Here is a 14,715-nt window from a genome sequence, read left to right as displayed (position 1 = left end):
CTGCCCTTGCTCTGTTTTATTTTCTGTTTTTTTAAGCTCAATGTTTTGTTTTTTTTATTATCCCATAATGTTATCTCTATAATAAGATTTTAACAAAATGCTCTTAAAATACACCAGAATGCAGGAAATAGGATCAATAATTTTTCGAAATTTTCTGGGGGAGGGCCCTCAGACCCCCACCAGCATCACGCACAGACCAAATCTCACGCTAAGGTCTGGTCACATGTTGGCAGCCCTGAATTATTGTGAGCAAAAGTCATGGCCACTGTGGCCTAAAACATTTACACAGTAAAGTATCTCTGAATAAATCTAAATCTGTCCAAAAAATGGAAAAGCAATTTCTCAGTTTTTGTTAGCTGTTTGTGAATTTAAACATTCACTCACATCCTGTGCATCTCCTGGGGGCTAAGGCCCCCCTGTCCTTAAAACCTAGTGACAACCTGCTACAATATATAATTTCTTATTTATACATTTAAACACAACATTTCAGAAAATGTGTATATAAAACACTTTTGGGGAAGTACCATGCTGACATATTTGTTTAAAATTTCACCTAATTCACCTGTAGTGTCTCTCCTTGAGTCAATGAAGTGAATCTGTAATCTTCAACAACCATCTACACTTAGCAGACATTAGCCACCATTATACATGATACCAGACTAAGTAGCCTAAAGCTCTAACAGTCAAACTCCTGAGTGTGCTGAATTGAGAAATTATGTGTTTCATTACTCATGGGTTTAAGTTGTCATGCTTTAGAGGAAGACCACGGTATTTATTTGCTGTGAAGTTCTATGTTATGCTGTAAGTGACAGGCCTCACAGGACTCCTGCTGCCTCTGGATCAAGATAACTAGGGGAATGAATCCCATTAGACTATAGCTTCCTGCCTTGTCTTGGTAGATAGCTTTCCTATTGACTTGAGATATCACGTGCGTTTATATTTCTCAAAGTTGCAGCCAACTGAAAAACTGAACTTTTACTTATTTTTTGTTCAATGTTTCTAGGAAGTCTGATAGCTGTTTGAGCCTGTAGTGTCAGTTGGGTGGGGTTTCAACCAGTAGCACACAAATGCACACATTGTTTCATTGTGGAACTAGAACAGGGTCACGTAAAGTTGACAACCACAGGTAAGCATAGAGATGGGACTTTCTAGGATGGATTTACAACACTAGTGTGAATCAGGGTCAAGGAGTCACCAGGACTCTAATAGGGTTCTCCCTGCTACCAAGGAAAACTGTTTACTTTCACTTTAGTTATTAGTTGCAATCATAGCTCATTAAGAGTAGGAAGACTTGGCTTGAATCCTTTACTTTTTTAATTAAATCAACAGGCACAAAACCTATGGAGAAACTCTCATCAAATGGAAGGTTATCAGAGTCTAATTGGAGGTTTGTGACATAGGAATGATTAACAACCTCTGCTCTCTGCTTCCCATTTTGCAAATTTCCACCCATATGGCACCCATATATTCTACAGCAAGGTCTAAAAAGCTATATGCTATTACCACTTGACCTCAGGTCTGGGCTTAACATGCCAAAACAATACCAGGACGAGCGTCGAGCTTCCCAGCACAGCAGTAGAACACAAATAGTAACTTCTAGAAGCTGTCGGCCGCCACTACAGAGGAGAAGGGAAACTGAAGGAGGAGGAAAAACAGCAGGACGAAGAAGAGGTGGAAATGGGTGGTGGCCGGGAAGTGGGACTCTTCCTGCCCTAATCACAAGTCAGAGAGTGTTTCCTTTCATTGTAGGAGCTCCAGACCCCATTAACCAGCAAGACCCCTGCTTACACACACACAAACAGCACCGCATACACATCCTTTATAGAAAAAGTCCATCTTTTACAGACATAACATATATTAACGCTAATACATTCACTCAAGCATTATATGCAGGTTTGCTGATTGACACACTGAGCCACACACTCTCATGTTCTCACACACACTCTGGGTCACAGGTACGTGGATCCTACTTGGCAGGGCACTGGCGCATTGTGCAGCCCTTTGGCTCTGCTCTGATAAACACTTCATTATGAAATCCTGAGGACACAGTAAATATTTGCCGAGGCCCTTATCAGCCTGGCTTATCCTGGCGGGAACACCAAGCACCACATGACTCCCGGGCCCTTTATTTTCTTAATGCCTTTGCTGCTGCCGATAACTAGGCAGAAGTGCCTCGCATAATAAAGTTCTTCTTTGAAAGGCTCCTGGAAATCCAGGCACCACAACAACAGCGGCTTCATGCTGAAATGTCAGCCATGAGGTCCAGACATGACTGCATGTGATGCTGTAATCAGAGTTTGCAGTGAAACTGGATTTATGTCAGCTGGGGAGCTGTAGATTTCACCACTGTCTCAGTTTTACCTGCGCAGGTGACTGATAGTAGAAACGCATTTACAGCTGCAGAGTTAATCAGTTACAGGGTTATGTCAGGTCTTGATAGATCCATTTCTGAACTAAATCACTCACAATAACAACTTTCAGATGGAAGAACAACATTTAAGGTCACTGGGATGAGACTGAAGCACATTTATTATGGTACATTTTGCCATTTATTTAACAGGAGAGGTGTTGCAATGTGTAAAAGTTAACAATTAATAAATAATACTGGTACAGTAATATCACAAATAATTCAGTGTCAGTCATAGTTTGGATGAGACTCCAACATAGGAACAACAGTACAGTTATGGAAACAAATGCCTACCTAGACTCCTATGTTGAGTGTAATTATACCAACAAAGAGAAAACACGATAAGCTAAGTTAAAACTAAGAAAAAACAACCGCACAGATATCACAATAAAAAGACAGTTACTTATTTAGATTAAAAATGTACAATTTAGGACTGCACAGTGGCCTAGTGGTTAGCACTTTTGCCTTGCAGCAAGAAGATCCCCAGTTCAAATCCCGGCCTGGGATCTTTCTGCATGGAGTTTGCATGTTCTCCCTGTGCATGCGTGGGTTTTCTCCGGGTACTCCGGCTTCCTCCCACACTCCAAAAATATGCTGAGGTTAATTGGTTACTCTAAATTGCCCGTAGGTGTGAATGTGAGTGTGATTGTTTGTCTGTATATGTAGCCCTGCGACAGACTGGCGACCTGTCCAGGGTGTCCCCTGCCTTCGCCCGAGTCAGCTGGGATAGGCTGCAGCACCCCTCGCGACCCTAGTGAGGAAAAAGCGGTGTATAGAGAACGGATGGATGGATGTACAATTTATTTCAAAAGCATCTTTAAAAAACCCAGTTGGGGTTCCTCATACTGCTTCATATGTTCAGATATTTCCTCTCTAAACATCTCAGATGGTTTCTGTTTGTGGTCCAATTATTTCACAAAAAACAACTAAAATTTAATTAAAATGATTTTAAAAATTACAGTATAAACTTGTTATTCCTCCTTTAGTCATGTCATGACCGCTCAGATTTAACTTGTGACACTCAGGAGGGTCTGATTGGGAACTGCTGGACTAAACTAGCTGCTTTAATTTGACCAAAGTACTGTAGAACGAGTACTTTCACTTCTGATGCTTTAAGTCCAGTTCTCGTATCCTACTTAAGCACTTGTAATTTAACTTTGTAGTATTGGTGCTTAAGGATCTGAGTACTTCTTCTGATGCAGCTCAGTCTTCATTCAAGTGGCTGCTCTCAGAGAAGGGGAATGCTATTGTATATTATAAAACTATCATAATGCTGGACTTTTTAAAAGATTGGTGAGTTAGGCTGGATCATTGCCACAAAGATAAGATGTTTCTTATCTTCGTGGCAATGATCCAGCCTAACTCACCAATACATTCAGCTGACATGCCTGCAGCTCTGCCCTCCTAAACATTTTCCATTTTGAAATTCCAGAGCTGTCATGGTGCAGACACACAGCTCATCGCCGTGTTTGAGCAGAACATTGCACATTATGTAATGTTACATAGCTTTTATTTAGGGCTACAGGTTTCTGTGTCACTTCTCCACTTTCATTATGAGCCTTCAAAGTCAGGCCTTTGTGTCACAGAGCACAGCCATAGGTCAGTCTGCAGTTCAGACAGGAGACGGGGTTCAGGGTGATGTCTGTCTCTGGTCAGTGCTTTTACTGTATGCTGAGGACAAGGCTCCCCCTCGAGAGTCTCAGACCAAGTAGTGTCAAGCAGCAGCTGGAGCTCTGCTATGCTGCCTCCAGGCTTTTTCCACTGCAGCAGGAAGACTATTTGCTGACACCTGATGTTTTTATGTGAGCAACACTCACTGCAAGTCATGTTTTTGATGCACTAATGTCCCAATGTTGAATCCTGACACTCACATCTGCAAGAAACCACAACCTGGAGCTTTTTCAAAATGATTTTTATTGGGAGAACTACAAAAAAATGTACAGTACAAAGTTAACAGTCTCACACTCAATTTGTAGTGAACTGACTCCCCAAAAAATATTACAACTCTCGTTGTCTTTTTGTCCGTTTGTTACATTCAAAAAGCTTTACTTCTGATAAAGTAGTCAAAAGTACATAGTGCGCATCCCCCTGTACCTACTATGTACAAACCAAACGTGTTCATCCACTTCCCTCTAGAAAACTCTCAAGACTAGATCTCAATATCAAAAAACAAAAAAAGAGAAAAAGGAAATCAAAATAAGAGGAATGGGGATTTAGAGAAAGGTTACGGTTGTTTCTGTCAGAGTGTCTGAGTGGTAACAACCTTTTGAAAAAATAAAAATCCAACACTACATTCAGTTCAACCTGTGTATAAAATGATGCCATGTAGGAAAATACTTTATTTGGTTAATTTTAAGGCATGTCAAGATGGTGAACCCCATAGGCACTACACAATAATACTGGGGCACAAGGGATTGCTACATTCTTTAGCACGTGGCTGGAATCACAGTGTGACCTCGTGCAAACAGAGAGAAAACAAAAATACTTTTTGGTTAATTTATTGACTTGGGTTCTTTGTCACTGAAGTCTGATCTAGATCAACAAAAAGAAGTAAGGTTTGGACGGTCTGTACAACCACATTGTTTATACATTCTACAGAAACATCTAAATAGGGATCCTCCAGAAAAACAAAGAAACAAAATAAAAAGCCTTCTACAGCACTGACACACAACCTCAGGAGCAAACAGCAATCACGCAAACTTTTTTTTTTAATAAACGTAAACAAGGAAACAAAATTAATGAAATAAATATCACATACGTTCTCTTAAATTAAGATTTTTTTTTACTCATTTACAATAAAAATAACCAAGTGAAGTTACAAAAAAAAGGAGAAAAAACAAAATATATATATTACTGTGAAAAGAACATACACTCCACTTTATGCAGATTAATAATGGCGATCATAATTTAAACATAAAAGAATATAGATCTATTGCTTCATCATACTTGATAAATACAGTATGGACACAAATTACCAATGTAGCCTATACTTTTTTCACAAGATAATAAATAAGTTAAATAGTCCATAGCCAGTTATGCACCGCTATGTAAATCACTCAAAAACAGCTAAAAAAATATATATTCAACCATCAGCAGTGATTTCCCCAAACAAACCCAACTCAAGAGTGCTTTTTAACCAAGCAACAAACTAGACTAACCAAACAAACCACTGGGTGGCGCTGGGAGAAGACAGGTCTGGAATGGAAGTTGAAGCTTTCAGAGAAGAAAAAGAAAAAAACAAAACACTTTGATAAAGAAAAAAAATGTTACTTTAAGTCAAGGCATATTCTTGGCAGGATGGGAGGAAATCTGAAACCGCTTACAGTCTCTTCTTCTTGTCAAGTCATGTTACACACACATCTAATCCCAGGAAAAGTGTGGCTTGCCTGATAGAGCAAAAAAGGGAGAGCGGGCTGCCGTGAGCCCCTGGGCAAGGCACTGATGGAATGCCTTCTGTTTGCTATCTAAGTTTTAATACAGCTATATTACATACAAGGAAAAAAAAGGTCTACACTAATGCCAGGTCAAGGACACTTTAAACTGTATGAAGCTCTATTGATCCCTGTGGGTGAAACTCTTCTCTTGCCCCCCTCCAGGGAGGTCCGAGCAGAGTCAGCACCCTGGAGCTGGTAGGGACTCAATGTCTTGCTCAAAGGCACCTCAGCAGGGTGGATGCTGCTGAAACGGGATGGAGAGCCGGAGGGGGTGACGGGGCTCAACCTGGGATCCTCTGCTTGAAGGACAGTCTACCTCACTTTCTGATACCCCCCCGGAGCCGTCCATAATCCACATGAAAACAAAACACATTAGTCATCTGAAATCGACAGCCTGCTGAAGATTGGCAAACGTCTTCCAGCGTCCAGACTCGGGGACTCGGAGCCGCTGAGGCTCCCGGAAGAGCTGAGGGACCCGCTCGCATAGCTCTCCCGGTCAGAGAGCGAGTCTGGCGGGCTGGGAGGAGGCTCGAACACCGGCGACTCGCTGAGGCGGCGCAGCGCCTGCAAGTGGCTCATGTTGTAGGTCGGAGGGGAGGACGGGCACACGCTGCTCTGCATGTTCCCGTAGTAGGCACCGCTGGAGTGGTTGTTGGCGTAGCCGCTGGGGGTGTGCACAGCCAGGGGAGCCAGCAGGGCTTTTAAGTCCTGTCCGGGGAAAGAGAAGGCACTGTTGATGCAGGACACGGAGTTGGGAGACAGAACCTCTTCGTAGAAGCTGGAGGCGGAGGTGCAGGAGGAGGCTGTGGTGGGAGGTGGAGGGGTCCGGGACGTGGGGCTGTCGAGCAGGGGAGACTCGAGTCCGTGATGGGTGGAGAAGCCGGAGAAGCTGAGGCTGTGGTGAAGCTTTGGTCTGTCCCGCTGGGTGTAGCCGAGCTGCTGCGGCGGCAGGACCTCCCTCTGGCCATAGCCGCACAGCTCCCGAGCTGACCTGGGCTCCCCCGCCTGCACGTTGGCATTGGCGGGCGGAGCGGGCCGGCGCTCGTCGGCGTTGTGGATAAAGTGACACCGGGGACCGTACGGGCAGAAACCGATGGTGTGGAAGGTGCGGCACGGCTCCGTTTTGTACTTAGGGTGGCGGGACAAGCTCCTCAACTCGTGGTAGCCGTGAGCGAACTGACATTTCTCCCCGTACTTGCACGACCCGTTCTCCTCGAAGGGCCGGCACAGCTCGGTCTTGTAGCGGGTGGAGTTAATCTGAGAGCCGGGCTTCTGCTGCAGGACGCCCCGGTCTCCGTTCTCGCTGTAAGCGCGGTCGCGGAACTTGTTCTCCTTGTTCATGAGGGCCGTGGCGCTGCTGTTGCTGCTCGGTGTGTTCTCCTTCAGACTGCCGTAGGAACCCAGGGAGTATTTGTTGCCGTTGTTCATCGCCTCCACGTTGCTGGTTGAGTTTCTGCGGAAAAATCCCGGTGTGAAGGAGCCGGAGCCCGGGGTTGTGACCGGAGCCCCCACCGCTTTCTTGTCCAGCATGCTGTTGATGTGGAGGGCGTTCATGTTCATGCTTTTATCCTGCTGTTGGAGAGAAAGGAAACATGTTAGCAGAGTATCCAGACAAACTGTGCCACTGTTCTGACCACATGGCGGGTATCAGACTTTATTTGCCTGCAACTTGTTGCAGCTGAACACATGGCACGCTAATTCAGCGCCAAAGCGTTTCAGTCCGAATGCAAAATGACAAAAAACCCTCCTCGTAACTTGTTAGATATTTACCTTATAAAGCATGTCCATGTCGTAGAAAGCAGACAAGACGGTCGCTGACATCTCGTTTCCCCAAGTTTGCTGCCGCACTCCCTCTTTCATGGGGGACCGACCAGGATCCTTGAATGCGACGAGCGATTGTTTGTGCCACGACTGGTTTTGGTTGTGGAAAAGTTCGCAAAAGTTGCTGTAAAAGTTTATGTACAGTTCAAGCCCGTAGAAGAAGAAAGAGGGGGGTAAGGTTTGTATTGTTGAGTTGTAGTTGCTTTAATCTCCTCCTCCCCTGTAGAAGCGCTGAACCAGAGTGCTTCACTGTGAGCTGCGGGCTGTTTGCATGGCTATAAAAGCCTGGCGGTGGCCAGGGAGGGGCGAAGTCTAGTCGGTGAAAACTTTCGCGAGGAGCCGCCTCCTTCCCTCCTCTCCGAAAAAAACTTCCATTCACCGGTTGGCCCCCTATTCTTCAACACCACGCCTTGAAATCCAACCCCGGCCGCCCCCCACCATCCCGGCCCTCCACCCTCCACACACCCCTCTCTACTCTTTTTTTCCCTCTTCTTTTAATCACACAACCAATTTTGTGGAAGTTGGTTTTGCTCTTTGGGTTGACTCTCGCTGAGAAAGAATGTAGTTCCATCGGGGGAGATCTAGTGTTAATGCAAGCAGCACATTAATCACAGTCACAGCTGAATCCTGCAGGATAGGAGAAGCTGGCTGCTCAGAAAGAAGCTCCTTGGTGGAGTTCAAATGGTTCCTCAACCTTCCAGTCCTGGGGGTAGAACCAGCGACATCCCTCCAGCCTCTGGCCCAGCACACTTGGGAGCAGACACATGTATTCGTAATGGAAGGAAACTCTGCAAGAACCTCTCCCTCCCTCCCTCTCTCTCTCTCTCTCTCTCCCTGTGGATGGGGTGAGACCACAAGTATGAGCAGAGAGGAGTCCAGGCAGAGTGCAGTACAATTTTTAGAATCCACTGGTTGCATAATAAACTTGCAGAGTGCAACAGCAGCCTATTCCAGTCTACACATGGAAAATGGGCAGTTGGTGCCTACTGCTGCTCACATGACCTACTTTTGTCTTATGTCAAAAAATTCAGTTTTAAAGCGCTGACTTTTACCTTCAGATGAGAAATGTGTCCCTGCTGCAGCACAGCATGCAGTCATTACAGCACTAACTGGATTTGCTCTGGTTAAAACTTTTTAAAACACTCCCCTAAGTTCCTCTCTAACTTGTTTTTCCCAATCTCAGGAATGTGGTTTTTTAGTGGAGCAGCAGAGCAACACTGCCCCCGTGAGAGCAAAATGTGAAGTGACTGGGAAAAGAGTGAGGCGCCACCTGCTGAGCAGAGCTGGTACAAGACCTAGAGGTGCATTCAAGACAATCAGGCTCTAATAATATCTTCTTAATGCTTTTTTACATTTTTTGTGGACAAGAAACCCGAGTTGTCTCCATGCTTTCACAAAGAGATTAAAGTAAAGCTCCAAACACACAAACACACGAGTTTCAAGGATGTCTTCTTCATTGCAACTAAACATGCCTCCCTAAATAACAAAACCACTCATTCCCTTCTTTGTAAGGCTGAATAGTGCAGTGCGGTTGCAATAATCTGCCCTCATCTCAGCGTGATTTGACCTTCCCAGGATGGCAGAATGTTCACATGAAAATGTCAAACTACTCTCAGTCTAACTCTTGGAGTTATGTCAACTTTAAAAACCACAGTGGAAAGATTGCAGAGTTGGCAGCAGAGGACGGGACTCTATATCAGGGCTCTGAAAGGCAGATATTTTAGTCAGGAGGGTATAAAAAAAATAAACAGCATTCAACACATATCATCAGAAATTGCCGGTTTCTGCAACACTGGTAACCATTAAATCTTTTCCATATATTTTTCATAATTGGAAGAGTGGTTATAAGAGTTTTCTTTCTGTGACATGATTCAGTACTATTAAGTGCTGAATGGTTTGGTTAGAGATGGAAGGAAAGAGGTTAAAAAAAAGGGAAAATCGCAACAAGCGAAAAACAAGTGACATAAGAGCTTGGAATCTACTACTACCAACCCTAAAATTAGGCTGAGGGCTGCCCCAAGACTATTTGCAAAGTTGTGATAAATAGTTTAATGTGAAGGACAGACACAGCGAGGCTCCTGAGAAATCCCTCGAACATGTCCTCGTCCACAGAAACCGCTCTCCCATCTCACGGCTCTGTTTTTATTGGGGGATGTTAAGCTGTTCCAAAACATTACGTCAGCTTTACTGTACCAGGAAACATGGCTACCAGGGAGAGAGAAGGGTCCAGCTGTATGAGAGGGCAGCATGAATACACACACACACACACACACACACACACACACACACACAGACACACACACACACACACAGACACGGACACACGGAGGACAGTAGTCCATTGTGCCTGCCTCCTAATTACATAACCAGGAAAACTAGAGGGAAGCATAAAAACTCAGTCCAATGGGAAGAATCCCGCAGTAAATTAAATATCACAGGAAAATAACACCTCGTATAAACATACAGTAGAAGTCAAAGCGTCCACTGAAATACAACTTTGGTGACGTGTCAGCGCAAACACTTGCTCTCACAATCCCATGTCTCTGCTCGCTCCGCAGTTGCAGCACTGAAGCTGGTGCTTGAAGCTTTGGGCGCCCAGTTGTTTTGTTCCGACCTAAAATCCCTGGTAGACGTGGTAGAAAGCAGGACACTCTGTGCGCTCAATGCTGAGGCTGTTGAAGTTGGTCGTGTGACACATTCCCGCTGATAACAGAACACTGCATCAAGTGCTGTTTTGCACAACTTCGGCCTGAATTATTGGTATGGCTTCATATATCTCCAAACATTCACATAGTATTATTATTGTCTGTGAGTGCTTTTAACATCTCTTTGCAAGATTCACACCATTAAAGACGCAAGCCATTCAGTTTTATCGCTTTCATTTTAGAACAGTGGAATACAAATGAAGAAACAGTAATCATACAAATTAAAAAAACAATAAGTGGGAGCAACAGTTCTAAGACATATTATGAAAAGCAAGTATAAAGTTTAAAAAAAATTGGTTTACTTTGACTTGATAATTAAAAGACTTCACCACAAAGCCAGTCTGTGGTCACCTGTGTCGGTTCATTAAAGTTTGTCTGATTACTTAACTTACAAACAGTTGGTGTCGTTACAAGCAAACCCTGCTAACTCCTCTAGCCTCTCCAGCACATCCAGAGCCAGGGTGGCCCTCTGGTGTCGCAGCGTCAGCCGGGCGTGCTCCATGGTGCAGGAGAACTGAGGCAGGGCTGGGAGGGAGTCCAGGGCCTGCTGGGACCTCAGAGCCTTGTCCCTGGCCTGGCTGCGGATCCGGTGGACGTGCTCCAGCCTTGCGGCTCCCATGTCCTGGGTCTGCTTGCTGGTCATGGTGAGGGTGCTGAGGTGTCTGTGCAGCAGCTTCACCCACTGGACCGGCTCGGCCCACAGGTTCAGATCCCCCTTCTCAAACAGGAAGTCCTCTTCATCCTGCTCACAGGCAAAATGGAAGTCAGTTTAGTGCATGCTCATTTGAAGCAGTGTTTTCTTTGTAATTTAGAGATGCGTGTCTGCTGACTCGCAAATTCAAGTCCAACATTCACTCTCATTTTAGCTCTGTTTCCATCAACTTGTCAGAGGAAAATCTGGCTCTTTAGCTGTTATAAGTTCAGACTGATTTAAGACACATGACTGATCATATGCTTCTTTTTCTTTCTGTTTCAGTATGAAACATGGTCACTACCGGAATAAAATTGTGAGGACTTCTTTTCATCTTTCTCTTGTAGATGGTAAAAGTTTTGTTACTTCTTCAAGTTTTTTCAGTGGTTAGCAAATAACTGGTTTTGTTTCCTGCTTGGATTATTTGATTATGGAAACACAGCTTTTGTTTTTGTCTGTTTTTTGGTTCCAGGTAGGATGTCGTTTTTTTCCCTTACAGAGAAAAGCTACCTGTTGTGGCTGGAACACTAAACCACAATAAACCAAAACAATGCATGTGCAGGCCTGCAAACCAAAACACAGAGCTCAAAAACAGTAAAATAATCTGTAGAACTGAGAGAAACCTGCAAAATTAGGTGTAACAGTCTCTGGGTTTGAATCTGAGTGACAGCTTTGACATTGACATTACATAAAGTCACACGACTCATAGTCACAAGCAGCAGCAGTTTACGGTTACTTTGCTGAATGTTGTAACCTACAATGCCTCTCAGAATGCAGCAGAACTAAACAGGAACCAAAACTAAACAGATGGCAAATGGAGCGTGGGTGGAGAGCAGAAACCTTGGTGTCTTAAAGCACTCCGCTATTTTGACTACTTTTGTGAGCAGAATAAAACAAGAGCAACAAGCTATCTGTCCCTCTAGCTCCACACTTTACACACACAATGTTAAACTTGAATCGCAGGCCTAACATTGGGTCAACCTCGGTTTCAATATAAAACTCAATAAAAAACAAAAATTGTTACATAGCAAGCAGTTCATGGCTGAGTGCCATTAAAAATGAAACGGCAACAGTTAAGCTACAACAAAAATCATTGTTAGTCTGTACTGTCTACATCATGAACTGTTCTTTCGGACTACTCATGATGTTCTTGTACCAAAGTGCAACAGTCTAAGTTGCCAGTATGCATCTGCTCTGAGGTCACTATGACAAATTAATGAAAAATACTAACTTGTCAAATAAAGCCAACAAAAGGGCAGAAAAAAGCAACTTAACAAATAAAAACAAAAATAAGAGCAACGCGACACACTCACCAGACTGGAGGCTTCATCATCATTGCCTTCGTCCTCTCCCAGCAGCCACTCAGTGAGAGCGAGGACGCCGGCTGGTATCTGCCCCCACAGTGCCAACAGTCCACACAGCAGCTCCATACCAGAGTCCAGGGCTGCCGGGGGACACATGGACACACCGGCCACATCTGACCATAGGAGAGAAAGTGAATTTATATCAAGAATCTGCACACAGTGTTTGACATACACTGCCCATCCGAAAAAAAAGTCGCATAGTCTAATATTTCATTGGACCACCTTTAGCTCTGAGAATGACACACATTAGCCATGGCATTGTTTCGATAAGCTTCTGCAATGTCACAGCATTTATTTCTGTCCGGAGACACATTAATTTTTCACCAAGATCTTATATTGATGATAGGAAAGACGAACCACTGTGCAAAGTCTTCTCCAGCACATCCCAAAGATTCTCAGTGGGGCTGAGGTTTGGACCAATCTATGTGTGAAAATGATGTCTAATGCTCTCTGAATCACTCATTCTGAATGTGAGCCCCATGAATCCTGGCAGCGTCATCTTGGAACATGCCCATGCCATCAGGGAAGAAAAACTCTACTGATGGAAAGACCTGGTCATTCAGTATATTCAGGTAGTCAGCTGACCTCATTCTTTGGCCACATAACGTTGCTAAATCTGACCAACCCCAGATCATAAACCTAACCCCCACAAACTTGTAGGTATTAGCCATGATGAGTGCTAAACTAAGTTAGCGACACAAAGATTCTAGGTATATATATTTTGTACTAACAACTAACCTAGGTTTGTTTATTTTTTGTTTAAAATGAGTATATATTGAATATGGATATATTAATTGATAATTTACACTTAAACTAGCCTAAGCCTAAACTTATAAAGAGTTTGTGGAAGTTCCTTTATCATGCTTTCAATGTAAACTAGTCAGATATCAGCAGGTTAATGTTTGTTTAGTCAGTAAGCTGCGTTAGCTTTGCAACAGTTACATATGACAGGTATTAAATGTAAATATTTCATAATATCTAATACGCAAGTAGGAATTTATTATTTTATAGGACATGTGCACAGTGTAGCTAAGTTGTGTCTGAATTTATGAAGAGTTGGTATGTCACGTCTTCTTATTACCTCTTTTTAATCTCAACAGGTTGCATTTTAGTAAGCTAACACTTGTTTTGCCCGTTTGCTGAATTTGCTACCTAATAGCTATATGTGACAACTTTAATGTTTAAATATTTTGTGATAATCAATCTGTAACATTTAGCATTCTAATTAAATTTGAAGTGCTGGTGCATGTCTCTTTATTACTTATTTTCAATTTAAACTGGTCATATATCAGCAAGCTAATGCTAATTTTTTGTCAGTAAGCTAAACTGTACTTGACAGTTATTTGGTATAAGTATTCAAAAACTCATCTGAATGAAATAGTGTTATTGAAATTTAATGATCCTACACTGAGAAGTACACATTTACAGTACACAACATGGTGAAATTTGAATTTACATGAGCTGGTTCAACTGGCTTTGTGTATTGTTTTACCTTTTAAGGATATTAGCATTGCAAAATTAGCTGTAATTAGTGGAATAGTGGGCATTTTGAGTACCTAAATTGAAATATGGGTAGTGCATAACACTTTGGAGCTTATCAGGAAATGGAGAAAAACACACAAGAGGGAGAGAATACTAAGTCTAAAAGCCTATGTGAAAAAATCAGCTGTTGATCCAGTCAGTGAGTTTACATGCTCGCAAGTCAGTCATGAAATGGGGAAACCTCGTTTCCTCCATCAACATTAGATTAAAAAGACTGTAAACAGAATTAGATTTGTGGAAGAAAAGCATGAGTATTCAGTCATGTATAGAATACGTTTCAACAAGAGAGCACATTAATGTCATAGGCCCAGCCTGTGAAGTATTGTGTGAGGCCATGGCATGAAAGGAAAAAGCATTACTCGTAATGGTGTGTCCCTGAATCTAAAATAATTAAATCCAATGTCTGACTAAAACTTGAGCTGAAATAAATTATTTTAAATAAATCAGTTTCCACAGCTGAACAGTCGAGTATTTGTAAAATTCAGATGCTTTGACACTCAAAGGAAAAATGTGTGCACGTATGTCCACTGCGCCCGCAAATCCAAGAACAGAGAAAAAAACTTTTCAGGCGTCAGGATTATCAAATCAAATACAAAGTAAATACTCCAGGCTGCTTTAAAAAATGTGACAGGCGGGAGGAATAACTGCTGCTTGAAAACATGTTTTCTACCTTCACCTGATTTCCTCCAATAACCTTGTTTCTTGTTGGCATGTTAGTGCTGGCGCTGCGATGTTTGAATGACACTATGTT

The 14,715-nt window shown here is 43.0% G+C and overlaps 2 protein-coding genes across 3 annotated transcripts in view; both read right to left on the bottom strand.

Annotated features, from left to right (window-relative positions):
• Positions 1-4,302: 4,302 nt before the first annotated feature.
• zfp36l2 (zinc finger protein 36, C3H type-like 2) lies at positions 4,303-8,059 on the bottom strand. The gene is made up of 2 exons (XM_022193141.2): positions 7,612-8,059; positions 4,303-7,413 (listed from the first exon to the last, which is right to left on the bottom strand). Exons 1-2 carry the CDS (start codon positions 7,699-7,701, stop codon positions 6,214-6,216), a joined length of 1,290 nt encoding a protein of 429 aa, XP_022048833.2. The 5' UTR covers positions 7,702-8,059; the 3' UTR covers positions 4,303-6,213.
• A 2,465-nt stretch (positions 8,060-10,524) lies between these two features.
• Positions 10,525-14,715, bottom strand: part of thada (THADA armadillo repeat containing) — a 137,503-nt gene continuing 133,312 nt past the window's right edge. For both annotated transcript variants that reach the window (XM_051959561.1, XM_051959562.1), the window contains exons 37-38: positions 12,372-12,535; positions 10,525-11,109 (exon numbers count right to left, since the gene is read on the bottom strand). In XM_051959561.1, the coding sequence (XP_051815521.1) occupies positions 10,756-11,109; positions 12,372-12,535 (518 nt within the window). In that variant the 3' untranslated portion in view covers positions 10,525-10,755. The remainder of the gene's footprint in view (positions 11,110-12,371; positions 12,536-14,715) is intronic.

This window comes from Acanthochromis polyacanthus, chromosome 15 (assembly GCF_021347895.1).
Source record: "Acanthochromis polyacanthus isolate Apoly-LR-REF ecotype Palm Island chromosome 15, KAUST_Apoly_ChrSc, whole genome shotgun sequence".
Taxonomy (NCBI): domain Eukaryota; kingdom Metazoa; phylum Chordata; class Actinopteri; family Pomacentridae; genus Acanthochromis; species Acanthochromis polyacanthus.
The sequence above is the reverse complement of the archived record's forward strand: the minus strand, read 5'-3'. Positions and strand labels throughout refer to the sequence as shown.

Excerpts from the sequence above, each read along its gene's own strand:
- zfp36l2 (XM_022193141.2), bottom strand. The coding sequence starts at position 7,701 with ATGAAAGAGGGAGTGCGGCAGCAAACTTGGGGAAACGAGATGTCAGCG. Across the intron at positions 7,414-7,611 it reads ACATGGACATGCTTTATAAG|CAGGATAAAAGCATGAACAT; the intron begins GTAAATATCTAA and ends TCTCTCCAACAG.